The sequence below is a fragment of the Vombatus ursinus genome, unplaced genomic scaffold, assembly GCF_900497805.2.
Source record: "Vombatus ursinus unplaced genomic scaffold, bare-nosed wombat genome assembly UNPS02014798.1, whole genome shotgun sequence".
NCBI lineage: Eukaryota > Metazoa > Chordata > Mammalia > Diprotodontia > Vombatidae > Vombatus > Vombatus ursinus.
Window position 1 is genome coordinate 46,046,039 of NW_020954576.1, and position 23,121 is coordinate 46,069,159.

The 23,121-nt window shown below is 36.5% G+C and overlaps 1 protein-coding gene across 1 annotated transcript in view; it reads right to left on the reverse strand.

Annotated features, from left to right (window-relative positions):
* Window positions 1–12,777: 12,777 nt before the first annotated feature.
* LOC114050009 (C4b-binding protein alpha chain-like) overlaps window positions 12,778–23,121 on the reverse strand; it is a 58,310-nt gene continuing 47,966 nt past the window's right edge. The window contains exons 9-10 of the mRNA XM_027871521.1: window positions 14,402–14,468; window positions 12,778–12,872 (exon numbers count right to left, since the gene is read on the reverse strand). Of these exons, the coding sequence (XP_027727322.1) occupies window positions 14,404–14,468 (65 nt within the window). The 3' untranslated portion in view covers window positions 12,778–12,872; window positions 14,402–14,403. The remainder of the gene's footprint in view (window positions 12,873–14,401; window positions 14,469–23,121) is intronic.

The window sequence follows — 23,121 nt, forward strand, 5'->3', positions numbered from 1 at the left end:
TACAGCTGGATCAAAGTTTATATGCTGCTTAGTAACTTTTTGGACATCATTCCCAATTGTTTCCTAGAATGGCTGGACCAGCTCTACCAGCAGTGCATTAGTATGCCTGTTTTCCCACTTCCCTCCAACATTTGTCATTTTCCCCTTTGGACATATTTGACAATCTGATGCATGTGAAGTGGAACCTCAGAGTTGCTTTAATTTGCTTTTCTCTAATGATAAGTGATTTCAGACATTTTTTCCATATGGTTATTGGTAGCTTGGATCTCTTCCTTTGAAAACTGCCTGCTCATATCTTTTGACCATTTATCTATTGAAGAAGAGTCAATAGTCAACAAACATTTTTTAAGGACATATCATGTGCCAGGCACTGTATTAATACTGAGGATACAAAGAAAGACGTGATAGTCCGTGTCCTTAAGAAGCTCACAGTCCAATGGAGGAAGACAACATATAAAAAGAAGCTGAAAAGTTGGGATATGGAGTTGGGGAAGGTTCCCAGGCATGGAAGATGATGATGTCCTGAAGTTGGAGTGGGAAATGACTTGAGGAGGTGTTGAGTTTCATTTCATATTACAGAATGGTGAGTTTCTGGAGATCATGAAATCCAGGAGGTCAGATGGATGTAAAATGATGGGGTAAATTACCCGAGTGCTCTCCTGAAATGGTTAGTGTTATAAATTTTAATCAGTTCCTTAGAAATCTTAGATATGAGACTGTTATCAAACCAACTTGCTGTAAAGACGTTTTCCCAGTTAACTGTTCTTCTAATTTTAACTGCATTAGATTTGTTTGTATAAAACCTTTTAAATTTTGTGTAATCAGAATTGTCCATTTTATCTCCTGTGATCTTTTCTATCTCTAGTTTGGTTATGAACTCTTCCCCTCTGTCTATAGATCTGAAAAATAATTTCTTCCTTCCTACTCTAATCTGCTTCTGATGTCACTTTCTTTGTCTAAATCATTATTTATTTGGAATTTACTTTGGTGTATGGTGTGAGATGTTGGTCTATGCCTAATTTCTGCAAAACTACTTTGTAGGGTAAATCAGACTTCAGAGTTCAGAGTAGCAATAAGTAGCATCTCTTGTAGTAAAACATTTCAGGGGAAGTTATCCCCAGGGGGATGGGAGATGCTCAAGAATGTAATTCTGAAGACACAAAGGGAATAATTCCGATAAGAATAAAAAATGCAATTTATCTGAAGAGGCTGATATAGCTGCATAGATAATTCCCCACGCAACTTAGACTATAAAATAAATATACAGTGGATGGAATCAAGGCCAGTTAATAAAAGATAAATATAAGACCTTGGTAAGGTCCTGTAAAAACAGTGTTAGGGATGCTGAAGTTCTGAATGTGCTAAAACAAGTAAGGGTAGCTAAAGATAACAGAAAAAAGGTTCAAGTTGTTGTTTTAGCTATATTGGGAGAAAAAGGAGGATCGAAGAAGAGATGGGACCTTTGCTTGGGGTGGATGGGACAATGATAGCAGACAAGAGAGAAAAAAATTCTTTAATTCTTACTTTGTTTCTGTTTTCTCTGAAAAGAAAAACGGTCTTTCACATTTTAATCAATGGATTGGATAAAAGCATAGATAGTGCAGAATTCACAAAGCTAGAGGGATCATTAACACATAAGAATAAGAGTAAGAATCAAAGAGAATTTTGAAAGGCCAGAGCATTGGATTCATTCTAATAAGATGATATTCAATAGGAATAAATGTAAAGTCTTTCACTTCAGCACAAAAAATTATCCTCACAAGTATAAGATAAGTAGGGATGGAGAGACAGCAGTTGTTCTGAAAAAGATAGAGGGTTTTTGGTAAGCTATAAATTCACTATGACGTGGCTGCCAGAAAAGCTAATGAGATATTGAGTTACATTAAGAGGGATATAGCCTTCAGGAATAGGACAGCATCAACCCCCCTGTACTCTAACTTCACCAGGATTCCCCTGGGTCACTGTATTCAGTTCTGGGCAACACAATTTAGTAAAGACATTGATAAGCTGGAGGCCGTCCGGAGGAGGACAACCAGGATGGTGAAGGGACTTCGAGTCTATGACATACTATGAGGATCATAATATTCTGAGGACGAGTTGAAGGAAATGAGCATATTTAGCTGGAGAAGAAAAGGGAGATTCAGAGGGGGTATGTTTGCTGTTTTCAAGTATTAGAATGATTGTCATGTGGATGAGGGATTAGGCTTATTCTGTTTGACCCCAGAGGATGGAAGTGGGAGTGATGGATGGAAGTGGCAAAAAAGGCATATTTAGGTTCAATGTCAGGAAAAACTTCCTAACAATTAGAGCTTCTCAAAAGTAGATTGGACTTCCTAGGGAGGTGATAGGGTCTCCCTCCTTGTAGGTCTTCAGACAAAGGGTGGATGACCATCACTTGTCAGGTAAAATTTATGGAGATTCCTTTCCTATGAGTTAGACTAGATGGTGGTCCTTTCTAACTCTTGAATTCTATGATTCTGTAATAGTAAACCTCTCTTTTATTAAAAAAAAATTTATTTATTTATTATTTTTAGTTTTCAACATTCACTTCCATAAGATTTTGGGTTCTAAATTTTCTCCCACTCCCTCTCTTTCCTCCTCCCCAAGATGGCATGCAATCTGATATAGGCTATACATATGTGTTCATATTAAACATACTTTCACATTAGTCATATTGCAAAGAAGAATTAGAACCAATGGGAGAAACCACAAGAAAGAAGAGGAAAAAAAAGAGAGAGCAAATAGTATGTTTCAATCTGCATTCAGACTCCATAGTTCTTTTTCTGAGTGTGGATGGCATTTTCCATCAAGTCTTTTGGAATTGTCATGGATAGTTGCATTGCTGAGAAGAGCTAAGTCTATCAAAGTTAGTCATTGCACAATGTGGCTGTTACTGTGTACAATGTTCTCCTGGTTCTGCTCACTTTACTCAGCATCATGTAAATCTTTCCAGGTTTTTCTGAAGTCCTCCTGCTCATCATTTCTTATGGAACAATAGTATTCCATCACATTCATATACCACAATTTGTTCAGCCATTCCCTAATTGATGGGCATCCCCTCAACTTCCAATTCTCAGCTACCACCAAAAGAGCTGCTATAAACACTAAACCTCTCTTAATTAGTTTTTTTGGGCTGCCATATTACATTATTCATTCATATTGAACTTGCAGTCCACTTAAAGTCCAAATTCTTTTTCTCCTTAAATTTTATCTACATATGCTTCTTCCATCAACCATTATATAACACTTGTCCTTGACTCAATTGCCCAGTGTATTCTTAGACAATGAACTCAATTTTACAGGAAATATGTTGATCTGGTCTAGTTCAGTGAGGCTTCTACCCACAATGTTCCATAGTGTTGACACAGTGTTGAATTTGGATTCAAAGTATGGATGAAACAATCTGGGGATATATCAGGAGCTAGAAGACCACCTTTTGGAACAGGTGAAGCCCATATAAGAAGGACAGGCTCTATCTGAACCGCGTGGCAGTAAGTGAATTAGGGAACACTTACTTCAGTGGAGGGCTCTGTGAGTTTCTACTTCTAGCAGCGAAGGTCTACTACTACTACTACTACTACTACTACTACTACTCCTAATACTACCACTACCCATAGTGTTCAACTTGGATCCCTTGTGAATTAAAATGGACTGTCAATTAAAATGATCAAGTAGTGTTCCTCTGAGACCAATTTCTGAGTTCTAAATTCATATAAATTATTATTATTTGACCTACAGCTCTTCATCTTGTTCAAAAGAATAGCATGAGGGATGAGAGACTATTAATTTGTGGCTAAAATCTAGGTAAGTAAACCGTATCTACGACATTTCCCTGACGTATCATTCTAGAGACTCTGTCAAAAAATGAAATGAAATTCATCTGGTATGACCTATTCTTGATGAAGCCATGTTAAAGATTTGTGATCACCTCTCTTTTTCATATGTTCACTAACCATCCTATTAAATAATGTGTTCTAAAAGTTTGCCAGGAATCGAAATCAAGAATATTGGACTATACTTCATATTCATTCCTACCTGGTGTTCTCCTTCTACCTTTCTTTCTGATCCTTTTTGTTTCCTTCACCATGCTAGTCCAGGTCCTCATTACTTTTATTTAGGCTATCACGTTAACTCCTAAATAGTTTCCTTGTTTCCGTTTTCATCTATTCTAGTTTATTATATAAATTATTGACAGAGTAACATTCCTAATACATGGCTGACAGCTGCAGTCAATTCCCTCACTTCAACTGTTATCTCTATGTGGATAACTTTCCAGACTTGTTCTTCTTGGCCTCAAGGGACAGAACAAGGAGTAATGGGAGGACATTGCAGAAAGGCAGATTTCAGTTTGGTTTAGAGAAAAAACTTTAATGTTTACAGCTTTTAAAAGTGAAATGGGCTGCCTCAGTAGGTAGTTAGTCCCATTTCATTGGAGGTCTTCAAGCAGAAGTAGGATTACCAGTTGTCAACTATATTGTAAGGAAAGTTCTTGGTCAGATACTAGTTGGACTAAACGGCTTTTGAGGCTGACTCCTAGATGCTATAATAAGCATAGGGGATGATATTGTTGATGGGTCCTTTCTCCCCAAGATATGCTCTTCTCAATGATGGCTGTGGGGGAAGGCTAGAAGTAAGGTTGTTGGCCTAGGAGATTCATAATTTAGTTTTTAAAAATTTTAAAACCACCAGTACAATTCTTCCTCGCTTTTAGGAATGCCGATGAATCAATGTTGCTCTCTATAGAAAATACATACGCACATTTATGCCATTCATAGCCGTATTAATAAGTAATACCTTTATTTCTCTGTTATGATCTTTGTGTGTTAGAAGTCTATTGCCCTTTAGTTAGAATTTCACATGGAGGGAAAAACATAAGCAGCTCTATGAGGCCTGTGATCTCTCATTCAAAAAAAAAACAACTCAGGGCTATTTTTTTCCTGCCATTTGCTAGATAATTTAAGAGACAACTCCCACAGAAGATCTTTGCCCATAACACTTGGAAAGTGTCCTGTAAGTATTACAGAAAGGTTTCTTCCTCTTTCCTCAATAATAACCCCATAAAGTATCCATATAGTCTCAGATAGCCCTATAGCACTTGGTATCATGCCCCTTCTTAACCAGCCTTGAGTAATCAAGAAACATTATATTTTTATACTTAGATCTTCTTCAACCCGTTACTGTGCTCAAAGATCCTAAAATGTAGACATAAGAGCAGAGGTAGTAGATAACACTTTGTAGCTCACCAGTTACCATCCTGGAATGCCCAACAGTAGAGAACATCTCTAACATGTCAGAACTAGAACTTTTCCTATATGAAAGGAAAGACTAGGAGGCCATCTTTGGAGATGCCATATCATCACCCAAATTCAGACAAGGATTTGGAGGACTTGCTCCCATCTACAATCCACCTGAGGTCCAAGTTGGCTGTACAGAATATCCTCTAATATATCTTTTGATGGACATGTAAGTAATGAATGACTCTTTTCCCTTTCCCTCTAGTGTGGACAGTATTGCGTTTCCACTTGATTGCTTATTGGTAGAAATTTTTTCTTTCAGAAGTAGGAACTCATACAGCCCTCCACTGCAGTGAGTGTTTCCTAATTCACTTACTGCCACTGTGGTTTAGATAGAGCCTATCCTTCTTATATAAGCTTCACCTATTCCCAAAGGTTGTCTTCTAGCTCGATATATCCTTACATTGTTTCATCCATACTTTGAGATCTTAGAATTCTATCCTTTCAAGAATCATGAAGTAGGAAGTGTCTCAGTAAGTACCACACTGGTAGTCTAAGTTCAATTTTTGACCTAGTAACTTGATTTAAGTCTCCAGGTCCATACTATAATTTCCAAGTCATTAGTAGCTCAAAATAGGTTCAAACATGAGTAGTACCTCAGATCTGCCACAGTAACTAGATTCTCCCTAAGCCTTGGCTCCATGTCTTGATTTATCCTTCATGGTCATCAAAGACTCAGTTTTCTATTTGCTTAATTGTTGGGTATCCTATTGCTTGCTCATCTGCTTTGGGGCATGGGACAGTGTCCTTTTCTTTGGAGAAAATTCAGCAGGAATGTGGACCTCCTTTAAAAGTCTCCTTTGTTGGTAATGGTATCTACCTCATCTGAGCAAAGAGCACTTTGTATTTCTCTTATACACTTAACACATTAAAAATTGTTACTTCTGTCTGTGTATGTGTCTGATCACCCCCTCCTAAACTGTCCATTCAATGAAGGCAAGGACTATGTCTTATTATTTGTGCCTCCTTTAGTATTTAGTATTTAGCATGTGGAAGATGCTTGATAAATATTTGTTGCATTAATGTACCCCTCTTCTCTGATAGAATGCTTTCTTTTCCTTAAGCATTTCTCTAGGAGTTGGTGCTATTCAGAAATGTGCCTGAAAGCCTCCTCCAAAAAACTCTCTACCTCAGTCTCCAGTTTAGCCTTCCTTCTACATCCTTACATACTTACACAAAATGGAACACATTTTACTCCCACATGATACTCCTTTCAACATGCCTTCATGCTGGCCGTCTCTCATACCTGGAAGGTACTTCCTTTTCACCTATGCCTCTTAGGATCCCTAATTTCTTCCAAGACTCAGTTCAAATGCCACCTTCTACATGAAGATTTTATTGACCTCTCCAGGGTGGGGACTTTCACACTGGTCTCAGAATCCTTAATGCCTAGAACATTGCCTGGCACACGATAGCAGTTTGGAAAATGCTTGCTTATTTGTTCTCTGCAGCCCAGGAGTAACGATGAGCATACGTATAAGAGATCTTACCTGATTCTTGCCAGGACCAGATCTAAATATGCAAAATTAAATATTTCATAGATATATTTGCGTTACTACTGATCAAGGAACATTTTAACTGTGAAATATACATAAACAGAAATAATTAGATCTTCATTGTTTTCAAAATGAAAAGCACCTCACTTTAAACAGCTGAATCTTTGGACAAAAAAGTCCTTGCTCCCCTTTGGAAAATCCCAATGTGAAACCAAGAAAGAACGGTGCTTTCTGAAGGATGGAAAGGGGGATATTGTATTTTGCTCTGGGAATTCCATGTCTTTTAGGAAAAATTGCTTTTTGATATGTAATCTAAAGTGGATTAAGATTTTTAAAAATTGGAATCATAGCTACTGATTTTTTAAATTTAGGTAAAAAGTAATTGTTCCTTTTAATCCATTTAGCTGAGCTGTTCAGCATATCCATGTAAAATTATTATATTCAGTGACAAATTGATACAAATAAATCGTCAATCCTTTTAAACAACAAAAGAGATAATCTGATACTTCTGGTAGTATATTTATAATAGATAACAACTTGCACTTAACAAACATTTATAATAGATAATAACTTGCACTTAGTCAACAAACAGCTATTAAGCACTTAGTATGGGCCAGGTACTGTGCTAAGCACTGGCAATTTTTTTTTAAAGATGAACAATAGTTCCTGCCTTTAAGAAGTTCACGAGGTAATTGTACAAATAGGGGCATGCAAGAGTCATGACACTGAATCTCAGATGTGATTGTTTCATGGCATTGGCTATTGGGCCAGCACTGGGGAGTGGAGCTGCTGACATCACCAGATATAGCCTACAGATGTGTGGGGTGTGCAGGACAACACGATGATGATGCAAATAGTGCCTTCATAGAGGTCACAACTTCACTCATATTTGAACTTCCACTACTGGGGTTATGATTTTATGTAGAGAAAGGGCCTGGCTTCTCTGGAAAGAGAGAAGAGAAATGGTTTTATCACTTTGCTATTTAGGGCATGGAGGCAAACTCCATTTCTATTCTTGTATACTTTCCAATAAATATGCTTTATGTTCAAGTGTTTATTGGTAGTCTTGGTTGCTTGCAGGTGAACTGAGTATCTAAGAAATGAGCCAAGTTGAGACATTCCCAGAGACAGAGACTCTCAGGGTAGGAGTGAAAATAAATTGTCACTTGAGAAAAGCTTGCTATGATTGAGCTTAATCTGACAGGTTACATTTTGGGGGCTTTTCTGGGATGCCTCTTTGGGGTGGGTAGAGAATCCAGTACAGATAGTACAGACACTATAAAGAAGGAAGACATGATATTTGGGAGCATTGTACCCTTATATTTTGTGGGGTGAGTTTACTGAGAAGGGGAATGACATGGTCACCACCATGTGGTCTTGAGACATCAGTTTACTCCTAGAAATGGTCTTGATTTAGAAGAGCATGGAGGGAGACAAATAAAGGTATAACAATTGAGTTTGCTGTCTATGCTCAGCTGGGGAAAGAGTCCATCTACAAGATTTTGGTTTCCCAAGAATGCACAAGATAGTGGAGAGCTATCTGGTACTTTTAATAATATCCAGGCTACATATCATGATGCATCTTACATGGTCATCAAAGACCCAGTTCTCTATGTGCTTAATTGCTGAGACTTGGTACATCTTTAACCAAGAAGACCAAATTTTCTGCCAGTATAAAATAGAGCCAGGGAATGGCTGAGGCCCTGCAAAGATTATATTGTCCATGGTAGAATTAATGAGACTCTCTGGTGAACAGGGTGCTCAGGAATAAGAGACTGTTAAGGAAATAGGCTCCCAGAGAGGAAATGAAGAAATGACCATGAATATGAGCCATATTGGAGTCACTGAAGAGAATCGGCTCTCATACTGAGCCTATTCTGACTGCCAAGAGTAGTCTCAAGGGGCATTAGCAGACTTCCTTGACATGTGGTTTACACTATAAGCACTGAACTCAAAACAAAATGAATTTAACCTAAGTCCTAACTCACCAAACATATGCATATCTTCTAACAGAATGTTAGCTTATGGGATGGATTTTAGCACCAGCACTTTAAAACTCTCTAAGTCCCTTCACCTGAAGAAAAGAAGTCTTACTACTCTTTTGCTGAGAGGTGAGCCATCTGATCACCTGCCAAATCTTACGTGATGAATTCACTTCCTCCGGGTCTTTGCTTCTTTAACTCTCATATCAGTCCCCAAAGGAAATAGGAACCAAGGTACAATGCATTTGTTTTTCAATTCTTCTTTTTCAAATGTTTCCTATGTTAAAGTAGGCTTAATGTTGAAAATTATAGATTTTTTTTGTTGGTGATTATTCCAGTGTGATTAGAAATTTGGAAATGTTTTAAGTTTCACCAAAATTTATGAGACTTCTGATCTGACATCATTAAAGATGAGTAGAAGAATGGACTGAAAATTCCTACAAAATTTTGAATCATCACTATAATTTTGGAAATTCCTTTCTATAACAGACATTAAGCTCAAACATGCTTAAAATACTAAATAAACTTGAGTGATGTTACTTGCTTTTCAAACAAATTCAGTTATTTGTAAATGTTGACAGGGTAATTCATGGGTCAGCTCTTTTTCTCCTATCATTTTTCAGTCTAAGTAATTTTAGGCCAAATACAAATGGAAAGAAGGAGAAAAATACAGATAAACTAATTTCTACTTTCTATGAGAGGCTCAAAATTGAAATTATGAGTCTACTTAAATTCTACCCTGAGTAGATTTTCACCTTTAAAATTTACCTTTAAATTTTAAATTTACCCTTAAATTTCTACCCTTAGTATTAATGTTCCTCTTCTTCCTTTGTTCTCTTCTTACCTATATCATCAACTTTTCTTCATTGGATCATTATCCATCTCCTACTCTCAAACTTCCCATGACTTCCTCTTCTCCCCCTTCTCAGCTGAGAATCTTGTCTCATATTTAACTGGAAAAAATTGAGGCCATTGTGGAAAACTCCCTCTTTTTCTCTTCTTCTCATATCCCATCATTCAGATGCCTTCTGCTCTTATCTCCTCCACTGTCTCTGTCTCACAAGAAGATATGGCCCTTCTTTCAAGGCAAATCCCTGTCTGTATTTGCCTTGATCCCATTCCATCTTGTCTTCTCCCACAGATTTCCCCCTCCACACTTCTGTTTCCTGCTCCTTGTCTACTGACTGCTTTCCTACTGCCTATAAAATGCCCATGTCTCTCCCATCCTCCAAAAGACCTCACAATTCATCCATCCCCACTAGCTAGCATCTCATTTCTATTCTCCCTAAAACAGCTAAATTCCTTGACAAGGCTGATTGTACAAAGAGCCTCAACTTCCTTTCCTCTTACTCTCTTTTTAACTCTTTGCAGCCTGGCTTCTGACCTTATCATTCAACCAAAACGACTCTCTCTAAAGTTACCACTGATCCTGCCTCTATTAAATCTAATGGCCTTACCTCAGTTCTCATCCTTCTTGGCCTCTCTGCGCCTTTCACTTTCAAGCACCCTTTACTCCTTGATACTCTCTAGGTTTTCATGAGATTATTCTTTCTTGATTCTCTTACTTGTCTTGTTGTATCTTCTCTGGCTCCTTTGCTTGATCTTCATCCATGTCATGCCTACCAACAGTGAAGGTTCCCCAGATCTCTATTCTGGGCCTTCTCCCTCTATTCTATTTCATTTAGTGATCTCATCAGCTCCCATAGTTTCAATTATTGTTTCCATGCAGATGACTCTCACACTTACCTGTCCAGGCCCAACCTCTCTTCCAATCTCCAGTGTCACATCTCCATCTACCTTTTAGATATCACAAATTGGATGTCCCATAGACATCTTAAACTCAGCATGTACAAAACTGAACTCATTATCTTTTCCCCCAAACCTTTCCCTTGTCCTAATTTCCCTATTACTATTGAGAGTACCACCATCTTCTCAGTTACTTAAGGTCAAAAATCTAGGTGTCATACTTGGCTCTTCATTCTTTTTCATCCCCCATAGTCAATCAGTGGTCATGTCCTATCATTTCTACCTTCATGACATTTCTCATATATACCCCATTCTCTCCTTTGACACCTCTACCACTGTGATCCAGGCCCTCATCACCTCCTGCCTGGACTACTACAGTAGCCTTCTGTTTGGTCTCCCCACCACAAATCTCTTCCCACTCCAGTCCATCCTCTACTCAGCTGTCAAAATGATCTTCCTTTAAAAACGAAGATCTGACCATATCACTTCCCCTTTAATAAATTCCAGTAACTCCATATTATCTCCAACATCAAATATAAAATCATCTGTTTGGCTTTCAAACAGCCCTTCATAACTGAGTCCTTTCCAGTCTTCTGATAGCTTATTCCCCTCTTCACTCTCTGTGATCCAGTGACACTGGTCTCCTCACTTTTTTTTTTAGGCTATACATATACATTCCTATTAAATATATTTTCACATAAGTGATGTTGTAAGTAAGAATTATAACCAATAGGAAGAACCACCAGAAAGAGGAAATAAAACACAACAGAAGAAAAAAATAGCAAATAGTATGTTTTGATCTACATTCAAACTCCATAGTTCTTTCTTTGGATGTGGATAGCATTTTCCATCATGAGGCCTTTGTAGATGTCTTATATTCTTGTATTGCTGAGAAGGGTGAAGTCTATCAATATTAGTCATCACATAACATGGCTGTTATTGTGTACAATGTTCTCCTGGTTCTGCTCACTTCACTCAGCATCAGACCATACAAGTCTTTCCAGGTTTTTCTGAAGTCTGCCTGCTCATCATTTCTTATAGCACAATAGTATTTCATTACATTCATATACCACAACTTGTTCAGCCATTCCCCAATTGATGGGCATCCTCTCAATTTCCAATTCTTTGCCACCACAAAAAGAGCTGCTATAAATACTTTTGTACATGTGGGTCTTTTTCCCATTTGTATGATCTCTCTGGGATATAGCCCTAGAAGTGCTATAGCTGGGTCAAAGGGCATGCCCTTTGGCCATAATTCCAAATTGCTCTCCAAAATGGTTGGATCATTTCACAGGTCCACCAACAATGCATTAGTGTTCCAATTTTCCCACATCTTCTCCAACATTTATCATTTTCCTGTTTTGTCATGTTGGCTAACCTGATAGGTGTGATGTGGTACCTCAGAGTTGTTTTGATTTGCATTTCTCTAATCAATAGTGATTTAGAGCATTTTTTCATATTACTATAGATGGTTTTAATTTCTTCATCTGAGAACTGCCTGTTCATATCCTTTGACCATTTATCAATTGGGAAATGACTTGTATTCTTATAAATTTGACTTAATTCTCTATATATTTTAGAAATCAGGCCCTTATCAGAGAGATTGGTTGTAAAAATTCTTTCCCAATTTTCTACTTTCCTTCTAATCTTGGTTGCATTGGCTTTGTTTGTGCAAAAACTTTTCAATTTATTGTAATCAAAGTTATCCATTTTGCTTTTCGTAATGTTCTCCATCTCCTGTTTGGTTATGAATTCTTCTGTTCTCCATAAATCTGATAGGTAAACTATTCCTTGCTCTCTCAGTTTGCTTACAGTACAAGCCTTTACATCTAAATCATGAACCCATTTCGACCTCACTTTTTTTTTGTGTACAAGACACCTCATCACCCACCTCTGAGCATTTTTATTGGCACAGTGTCCCTCATGCCTAGAACACTTTCCACATCTCTGCCTGCTAGTTTCCTTGGCTTCTTTCCGATCTCGTCAAAAGCCCCACATGCTATAAGAAGCCTTTCCTAGTCTCTCTCAATCTTAGTGCCTTCCCTCTGAGATTACCCAAAACAGACTAGGATTTTTAAACTTAGAAAATTTTAAATGTCAAACTTTGACCCAAGGGATAAAGAATGAAGCTCATAAATTAGTTAATTGAAAGAAATTTTCATTTTAATTCATTGTCCCATTGAAAAAAAGGTTTAATGAGCAAAAAAATAAGACCATTCAAAACCCCTACCAATGCAAGAATAACAATGGAGTCATGAGTTTTGAAGCCAAAAATATAATTTAATATTTAACATCTTCTGTGCCTTGGTTTCCCAGATAAGGTGCTAGAATGTCTTCCTCCATGCACAAGTCACCTATAAGTTTGATTCATATGAAATAAATAGATAAAAGGAAACATGTTAGTTAAAATACTTCATATGTTAAAAAAAATCCATCTTTGCCCCTTCTGCAACTCAGAATCCCAGGAAGTCATGAATTGTTAACACCATCAAAAGTATGTCATTCTTATAAAGGCAAGGTGATCTGCTCTTCTGAGTTCACCTTTATAAGTAAGAAACAAATGATGATTTAAATACTTGATGTAAATTTGATTTTTATAGCCATAGATACCTGATTTTTCATAACCAACTCCTGAAAATGAAGAGTATAAAAACATTTAGTGATGACTGGAGAGAGTCCTCAAAATTCAAAAATTATAACTTTTATGTATTTGTGCATATATATATATATATTTATTTATTTATTGGGGACAGTCAGATGGCATGGTGCTGGACCTAGAGTCAGGAAGACCCCTCTTGATAAGTCAAAATCTAGTCTCAGACACTTACTAGTTGTGTGACTCTGGGCAAGTCACTTAACTCTATTTGCCTCAGTTTCCTCATCTGTAAAATGACCTGGAAAAGGAAATGGCAAACCACTCCAGTAACTTTGCCAAGAAAACCTCAAAGGGGGTCATGAAGAGTAGGACATAACTGAAATGACTGAACAACAAATATATTTTAATTTATTTAAATAAATCTTTATATATTTAACTTTTAGATATTTATATATACAACATATAACACTTCATGTATTTAACTTTTATTAAAAATGACTTATAATTGAAGTGTGTACTATAAATGAGAAAGTATTTGTAAAGCACTTTGAAAACCTCAGTGCTATTATATTGCAGTGTTAAATATTATCTATTAAATTATTCTATTCTATGTAGAGCTGATGTGAACAGTATTGCTCTTATGACAAGAACTATAAAAATTGTGAATGGCATGCTCTCCTCTAAAACCAAAGGTTGCTTAAAAGATGGAAACATATAGAAACAAAGGATCTGATCAGAATCCATAATCTCTCTTCCTCTCCTCTCCTGCTTCCACACACAGCTATAATTCTGGATGCAGTTTTCTGTAGCAGGCAATCCCTGTCTCTTTTAATCCCAAAGTGATTTCTCTCATTTGAGATTTTCAAGGCCCATAAGCTTGTATTAGGAAAGGTAGAAAGGACAGAGGCAGAGAAGCTAAATAACATTCTTGAACCTTGTAGGGAACTTTGATCAATAGAGGAATTGAGCGTTGAGCCATTGAGAGGAAGTCTGGTTACCACAGGTAAGCTGGCAGTTCTAAATATACATTTCTAAAGCTGTTACTAGTCAGAAAAATGTAAATGAAGAATGAGAAGGGATTCAGAATGACTCAATATGCAAAACTATACCTGTAGGAACTTCAATTTTTAGATGGCACCCCTAAATGCCTGCCATTAAACCTTATCGTTGCAGGCTAATATAAAAATCTGACATGGTATCAAGTAAATATTGTTTTAAAAAAGACTTAGATGGAATGAATACAAGTATGGTATTAATAAAATATTAATATATGCAGAAATAATTTACCTTCATATCTGGCTGAAGATTATCAATGTTATCACCAGGATTATTGTGTCAAGTTGATTTTCTTTCTCTACAAATGAAACATTTGTTATATCTGTAAATTAAAATGATCCACAATGGTAATATTCCTTTTCAACTTACTCTAACCTCTCTTTATTCAAAGGATGTTTATATGGAAATAATAAATTTCAAGTCATGGACCATTTTCCTTTAATTCTTTCCTTTATGGAGCCACAGAATGTTAACAGCTGGGAGGTATGTCATCTAGGGGAGCAGTTTTCAAACTTTTTGGATTCAGGAACCCATTACACTCTTAAAATTACTGAGGACCTAAAAAGCTTTTGTTTATGTTATATCTATCTATATCTACTGTGTTAGAAATTTAAATTGATAAATTTTAATTCATTTAAAATAAAATAATAGATAAATTATGAGTTAACATAACATATTTTTTATGAAAAAAACTATATTTTCCAAAACAAAAAAATTAGTGAGAAGACTGGCATTGTTTTAGGTTTTTTTGCAAATTTCTTCAATGACTGGCTTAATAAGAGATAGCTTGATTCTCCTATCTACTTCTGATTTCAATTTGTTGTGATATGTTATTTCATTTGAAATACATAAAGAAAATCCAGTTTCACACAGACATGTGGTTGAAAAAGGAAGGCACATTTTAATTGGCAAATTACTTCTCAGTATTATGAAAATATTTTGGCTTTTCAGACCTACTGAAAGGGTCTCAAGGACCCTCAGGAATCCATGGACGAAAGCTTGAGTTTCATTTATCTAGAGAACTAGAAACATTCTAGTCCAACATTATATAGATGGTAAAGTAAGGACCACAAAGGGAAATTGACTTGCTTAATGTCATGTTAGAAGGCAAATGGCAAAGCTGGTATTCCAATCCAAGCCTTCTTGACTCTGAGGTCCATTCCTCTTTTCACTACACTTTTGTTTCAGAAACCCTAGTTACTTCAATCTGTGGAGGACTATTTTCCATTTTAGGACAGACTAGGTTAAACAAGGACAAATTGTAGGATCAACATAAAACAGCTTCTTAGAAACTCAAAAAAAGTAATGTAAAGTTTGAGTTTAATATTCATTTGATATTTTCAAATGTAAGTCACAGTATTATGCATAACATTTTTTCAAGAAGAATTTCTCATCGGAACCCATAAATTCCATCTGTAAAAAAATTGATACATTGATGGATTTGTGATCTTATTAACATTGCTTCTTACTCCAACAGAACAGATGGCAACCCCATCACAGCTTCTCATCCTTACTTAGAATATAAGAAATCAGAAGAGACCTTGGAAGCTATCAACTCCAACTGACCAGAATCTCCTACATAATACTATTGACCAACAGGTCATTTAGACTTTGCTTGAAGATCTCCAGTGAGTGGGAACCCATTACCTCCTGAAATGGCCCTTCTACTTCTGGAAGTTTTTTCATACATTAAGCCTAAATCTGCCTCTGCAACTCCTATCATTCCTACTTCTGCTTTCTGAGACCAAGCACAGTCTAATTTCTCTTTCACCTGACAAGCCATCAAATATTTAAGAATATTTCATTCTTAGCAATGCTTTATAGACATTTTTCTGGCAGCATCAATTATGACTATGTTCATCACAGTAGGCAGATAGTACTTATTGAGGTTGAAAAGTCTTGGGAGGTTCCTATTTTGATACGGATACATACCCCAGAAAGACAGCAGAACTCTCAGTGTTAACACGGTTGCATAAATACAGGGGCCTTGGAACCCCTTAACATGGTGTAGCCAACCACCACTGTTTGTCTCTTATTCACCTGGTCCTTACTAGATAATTTTCCAGCTCACAGAACCTGTGGGTCCACATGATAATTCCTTTTCAGTCACTCCAGGAGCTCCCTATTGCCCTTGGGATCCAATATAAAGTCCTCTGTTGGGCATTTTAAGCACTTTATAACCTGACATCTTCTTAACTTTCCAGTCTTCTTACACATTACTTTCACATAGCCTGCAGTCCAGAAACACTGGTCTCCTTACTCTTCCTCACACAAGATTCTCCATTTCCTGGTTCCATGCATTTCCACTTGTTTTTCCTCATGCCTGGAATCCTCTTCCTCTTCATCTCTGTCTCTTGGCTACCTTGGTCGGTAAGAAACCTTTCCTGATCCCCCTTAATGGCAGTGCCTTCCTTCTTAGAGTATCTCCAATTTATCCTGTGTATATCTTTGCTTGCATATAATTTGTTTGCATGTTGCCTCCCCCATTAGACTATGATCTCCCTGAGAGCAAGGATTGTATTTTGCCTTTCCTTATATCCTCAGTATTTAGCACAGTGCCTGGCACAAAGTGGCATTTAATAAACGCTTATTAACTTGACTTGATTCACAGTACAGGCTGCTGTTTCTTCCTGGGAGGGGCAAGGTCCCTCTCCTTTAGGAAGAAGATTGTATTTTAACTCACCTCCAAGTATGCAGTGGACCTTCTTCCTTTTCTTCACTATGTAACATTTTTTTACTCTCCCAATATTTTGAAATAATTAAGAATTCTTTTCTTTCTTTTCAATTTTTTTCTCTTTAGTCTCATATTGAGAAACTTTTCCTAATTTTTTAAAGGAACACTTCATTGCTCCTGATAACCTGAAGAAAAGAGAAGTATTCCTCAAGCCCCTTTACCTTCTCTTCTTTGAAGACCAAAGTTGGTTTTGAGCATACACAGTGATAATATGGCTGTAGCAAAAAGCAAGCATCATATACACTATGCAGGTTATTGCAAAATTGTCTCTGTTCTCCATACTTACTGGAAGCAAGATCCATATTCCTTTCTTGTAGAACTCTTGTCCATTTTCTCCCATAAATCCCCCACGTGGATCTACCCAACATTGTCTGGTAGATTTCTTGATGTTGTTCATCTTTTCATTCTTGTGGATGTCATTATGCTGAGTGATTACAAATGGATCTTGTGAACGGTTCACTAATTATCCCCCATTCTTGCTTCATGACTGGCCTGCTTTCTTTTTTTGGCCATATATCTCTCTGGTCATTTCCCTATTTATCTCACTTATGCTATGCAATTCTTTCTTGAGAATGTGCTGCTGTAAACTACTTCTACGCACAGTGTGCCTCTCCATGGACCTCTGGGTGTCCTCAAATTATACCTCCTTAGAGACTGTATTTCTTGTATCACTGCTATATAGCATTACCAGAAGGATAATGATGTTAAAAAGATGATCCTTCATTCCAGGGACAAGTAATTCAAAGCACTGCAGAATTTCCCAAATGCAATCCAGCTTGCCCTACTATTCAGTTCTAGGCCTGTTAGTCTGTACACATGCTATGCACACAACAGTATTCACGATTTTTTTCCTGTGTAGATGGTTAGAAATGTTATGAGTGATTACGGATCTCATTTAGAAGGCTCTTCACTCTTCTGGGACTTGACCCAATTGGGGTTACATGGAGAGCCTCATCATTTATATTCCACTTCTGTTTGGATTCTGTGCTAACATCCTCTATGACAGAGGTAAACACATTTGGCAAGCTTATGTTTCCCTATTTTATGCTTCTCTCTCATATTCATACGGATCTGTGACCTCATTGATTTAGATGTTCACTCTAACAATGCAGATCACAACCATCGGTGCCTGCCCTTCCTGTGTAAACTTTGCCCATATTCTCTAATAAGTTTGTCATAGGCTGTGCATACAACATGCTGATAGCCTTCCTTGATGTCTCCTGATATCACAAGGATCTCAGTGGAGCACTTGGACTGTATACTTGTCCTCTCTTGCAACATCACCCTCACCAGACCATCTTCTCTTCCTCTGACAATTTTTTATTCCTGTTTTTCTTTGAAGTTCCTCATTGATTATATATTGCTGCCTGTTCACATCCACCATATATTTCTTCACTGTCCTTTGTGTGATATTTCAATTCTTCATAAAGGTTTTGTGTTCCATGTTTTATAGTCATATAGAGAACTTTGGTTTCAAAATATGGAACTTTGTTTCTGAGAGGATATTGGAGGAACTTGGCAATTTTCTAATTTCCTGAAGGCAATCCAATCTGATTTCTCCTTCCTATTTAATTACAGGCCCAATTTATTGTCCATTTTATCATCTGTCTCAAATTACACCCATACACACATACATATGTATATATACAACTTATATGTATATTATGTATTGATAGATTATTGTATTCCATAGACTCTCCATCCAATTGTATGTCATAAATGTGGCAATAGACATTTTTCATCCACTTGTTATTTCCAAATTTGATGGTCAGGCCAAACTCTTAAGAGGATTGGTATCTTTTTTAGGAGACTGCCATATTATAGGACTTGATACAACCAATATAATATCACTCACGAACAATAGTATCTATAGGACTCACCATTCACCAAATCAAAATTTGTTTCAATAGTCAACAAACAATAAAATCAGTGGAATCTTGTATCCTTTGTCTATAAAGATGTGGTCTGTTTTAAAATATTGTTTTCAGAAACCTGCCTATGAGAAGTGTCTCATGCCTTCATCAAGGATAAAGATAGATATTGTTTTCATAAAGATTTTATAAAGATGGCAAAGTAAGTATAGGTTAATAGTTACATTTTTTTAATCTTTTTTCTGGTAATAGCAAGGCCAATAATTTTTTTTCAAGCCTTTGGGCATCTTGCACCCTTCAGATAACTTAATAACTGATTTCTAAATACCCTCACCATTATGCAGACTTCAGCATAGTTCTACCCTGTATATAAATGGTCCCAATTATTGTTGCCATCTCTTTTTACTTTAGTACTATTTCTAATTCCCCATGCAACACAGTGGGAACTGTGACACTGGAGTCCAGATGTGGTGGCTCTATTGTGATTTACGGAGAAAATAGTTTGATCTGGAAATACAGATAAATCTTTTCCATTTTTCATGTTTGTTCTTCTTCCACTTAAATAGTGGAAGAAAAACTTAAATAGACTTAGATGATTTGAAATGATCTGGTATACTTGTATCTCTCTCCAAGATAACTGTAAACTTTTTTTCTTTCCACTACTTTTCAGTGTTTTATGGGACAGTACTACTTAATCTTCTATCATCTAAAACATTTAAAAATCAACTTATATTCTAAACTAGTGTTCTTCTTGGCTATCATATCTCTCCACATGGCAAGACCAAATGTTTGTTGCGTAGGACAATTTTTAGGCTCTTTTGTTCTCCCCAATATGGTAATTAATTTACATCAGCTACACTTCCATAAGAAATCGTGATATTGTCAATGTCCTGTGTCCTATCCATTTCCAACTTTTCAGTGTCAACAGCATGTTTAAGTAGGTCACATTAGAGTTTTCTCAATTATATACCACATCATCTCATTTTTATCTTTTCTTCTTATTTAGTTTTGATTTTTATCTTTGTTCTAAGAAGCAGATGGTTTGCTTTTTATTGAATCCTCAGTGCATAACACACAATAAAAGCTTGCTCATGATTGCATATAGATGACTGATTTGGAAGTGATTCACACACTGGTAACGAGTTTTTTCCCATCTATTAGAATATAATCAGTTTAATTTCTTTTATGTTGTTCAGCATTCACCATACTCCTCTCAACTTTTCTTGAAGCAAATGTTCATATTATACAGGGTTAAGGCTTCTGTACAGTCTATAAGCCTTTGGCTTCTTTCATTTCTTATTTCCAAATCATACTTTCCAACATTTTTTCCCTTTGTTATCTATTTCCACTTTTGCATTAAAGTCACCAAATATTAAAACATATGTTAATCTAATTTGGAAGTTCTTAAGATGTTCTTTATAGAATTTCTCTTTCTTCTCATTCTTTGCAACACATGTTGTTTCATAACTTTAGTTAGAGGAGTTATTTTACAAATGGTTATTATGAGTAATGCTATTTAAGATGCAAGTAGGTTTCTTCTTACCTTTGGATGTCAGGATGCATTTTGCTAACTCTTTTACTTGCTTCCCTAAGGAGAAACTGTGAGCCATTCTTCCAATTATAATTTCATTTAAGAAATTCAGTGAGGTTTTCAAGATTGATATGATCCATTTCTTTCAGTTGTATGTCATTCACTAATCACTGGACAAGGATCTTCATTTAGAGTACAAATAACTTGGTTCTCTAAAATGGTGGGGTTTTTTTTTTAGCTTTCTTTCCCCTTTTCTGTCACTCTGCCATAATCAGTTTATAGGTAGAATTGAGTCACACAGGACAAAAAGCTATTTTATGTTTTCATTGTTTTGTGGGTTACCACGAAAGACTTTCTCTGTATTCAGGTAGCCTGGACTTCAAAACACATGGTCTATTATTAAAACCATGCTTAAAGCCCTTCCATCATGAAATAACCTATCCAAGTTTGTATTTTGCTGGAATAACTCTCAAAAATTAGTATTAGTTACCCTTCTGCCATAAAATGGTTTCAAAGTAGAACTTTGTGGAGGGACATTAAACACAGGAAAAATAAAAATAAAGAAAAAATTACAATCCTAGAAAAAATAATAGGAAAATTTATTGGCAAAATGAACAGGTCTTTGGAGAGACTAACAGGTAATGGAAACAACTTTTAAACAAACAAAAGGATCTATAAAATAAAATGTATTATGTGAGTGTAAGATGTTTCAGTAAAACTTACATGCTTGCAAGAAGGAATAGCTATAAACAATGTTGGCCAGCACAGTCTTTTATAGGGACGTTTCATCCATGATTTATGTGTTTGAAAAGAGCATACTGAACTCATGAAATGATAACAAATGAAGTCTATATTAATAATTAATAATCCAAGATGACCTTTTGAATTGGAGAACTATGGGAAAAATACAATTTATTTAGGCAGAAGTAGTTTAATAGTTTAAGAGTAACACAGGTAAGTGGTGCCGTGGTGGATAGAGTGCTGGATCTGCGGTCAGGAAGACACATCACCCTGAGTTCAAATCTGGCCTCAGACACTTACTAGCTGTGTGACCCTGGGCAAGTCACTTAACCCTGTTGGCATCAGTTTCCTCATCTGTAAAATGAGCTGGAGAAGGAAATAGCAAACTACTTCATTATCTTTGCAAAGAAGACTCCGAATGGGGTCATGAAGAGTTGGACACGACTGAAAAACATCTGAACAACATCAGTTTAAGGGAAATAGCCTATATTTTAAATTTGTTTTAATGCTTTTTTTCAATAGTTATCATTATTTTTTTAATTAATTAATTTATTTTTAGTTTTCAACATTCACTTCCACAAGATTTTGAGTTCCAAATTTTCTCCCCATCTCGTCCCTCCCCCCACACCACGAGGGCATGCATTCTGGATATCCCTAATCTGCCCTCCCTTCTATCTCTCCCCCGCTTCTCTTATCTGTTTCCCCTTCAAATTTCCTGTAGGGCAGGATAGATTTCTATACTCCATTTCCTGTATATCTTATTTCCCAGTTGCATGTGAAAACTATTTTTTTTAACTTTTGTTTTTAAAATTTTGGGTTCCAAATTTTCTCCCTTCCTCTCTCCCCACCCACCCTCATTGAGAAGACAAGCAACTCGATACAGGTTATACATGTGTAGTCATGCAAAACACTTCCATAGTAGTCATGTTGTGAAAAACTAAGCATATTTCCCTTCATCCTATCCTATCCCCCACTTATTCTATTCTCTCTTTTGACCCTGTCCCTCCTTAGAAATGTTTGCTTCTGATTACCCCCTCCCCCAATCTGCCCTCCCCTCTATCATCCCCCTGCTCTCTTGTTCCCTTCTCCCCTATTTTCCTGTAGGGTAAGATAGATTTCCATACCCAATTCAGTGTGTATGTTATTCTCTCCTTAAGCCAAATCCAATGAGAATAAGATTCACTCATTCCCTCTCACCTTCACCTGTTTCCCCTCTACTGTAAAAGTCTTTTCTTGTCTGTTTTATGTGAGATAATTTACCCCATTCTACCTCTCCCTTTCTCCTTCTCCCAGTATAATCCTCTCTAACCCCTTAAATTTTATTCTCCAGATACCACCCCTTCATCTTCAACTCACCCTGTGCCCTCTATCTATCTATCTATCTATCTATCTATCTATCTATCTATCTATTCAACTATCTATCTATCTATCTATCTATCTATCTATCTATCCATACACATAATTTTTTCCCTCCAACTACTCTAATACTGACAAAGGACTCATGAGTTACAAATATCATCTTTCCACGAAGAATGTAAACAGTTCAACCTTAATAAGTGTCTTATGATTTCTCTTTCCTGTTTACTGCTTCATGTTTCTCTTGAGTCTTGTATCTGAAAGTCAAATTTTCTAGTCAGCTCTGGTCTTTTCATCAAGAATACTTGAAAGCCCTCTATTTCACTGAATGACCATTTTTTCCCCTGCAGGATTATACTCAGTTTTGCTGGGTAGGTGATTCTTGGTTGTAATCCTATCTCCTTTGCCCTCCAGAATATCCTACTCCATGCCCTGCGGTCCCTTAATGTAGAAGCTGCTAAATCTTGTGTTATCCTGATTGTGTTTCCACAATACTTGAATTGTTTCTTTCTGGCTGCTTGCAATATTTTCTCCTTGACCTGGGAACTTTGGAATTTGGCTACAATATTCTTAGGAGTTTTCCTTTGGGGATCTCTTTCAGGAGGTGATTGGTGGATTCTTTCAATTTCTATTTTGCCCTCTGGTTCTAAAATATCAGGGCAGTTTTCCTTGATAATTTCTTGAAAGATGATGTCTAGGCTCTTTTTTTGATCATGAC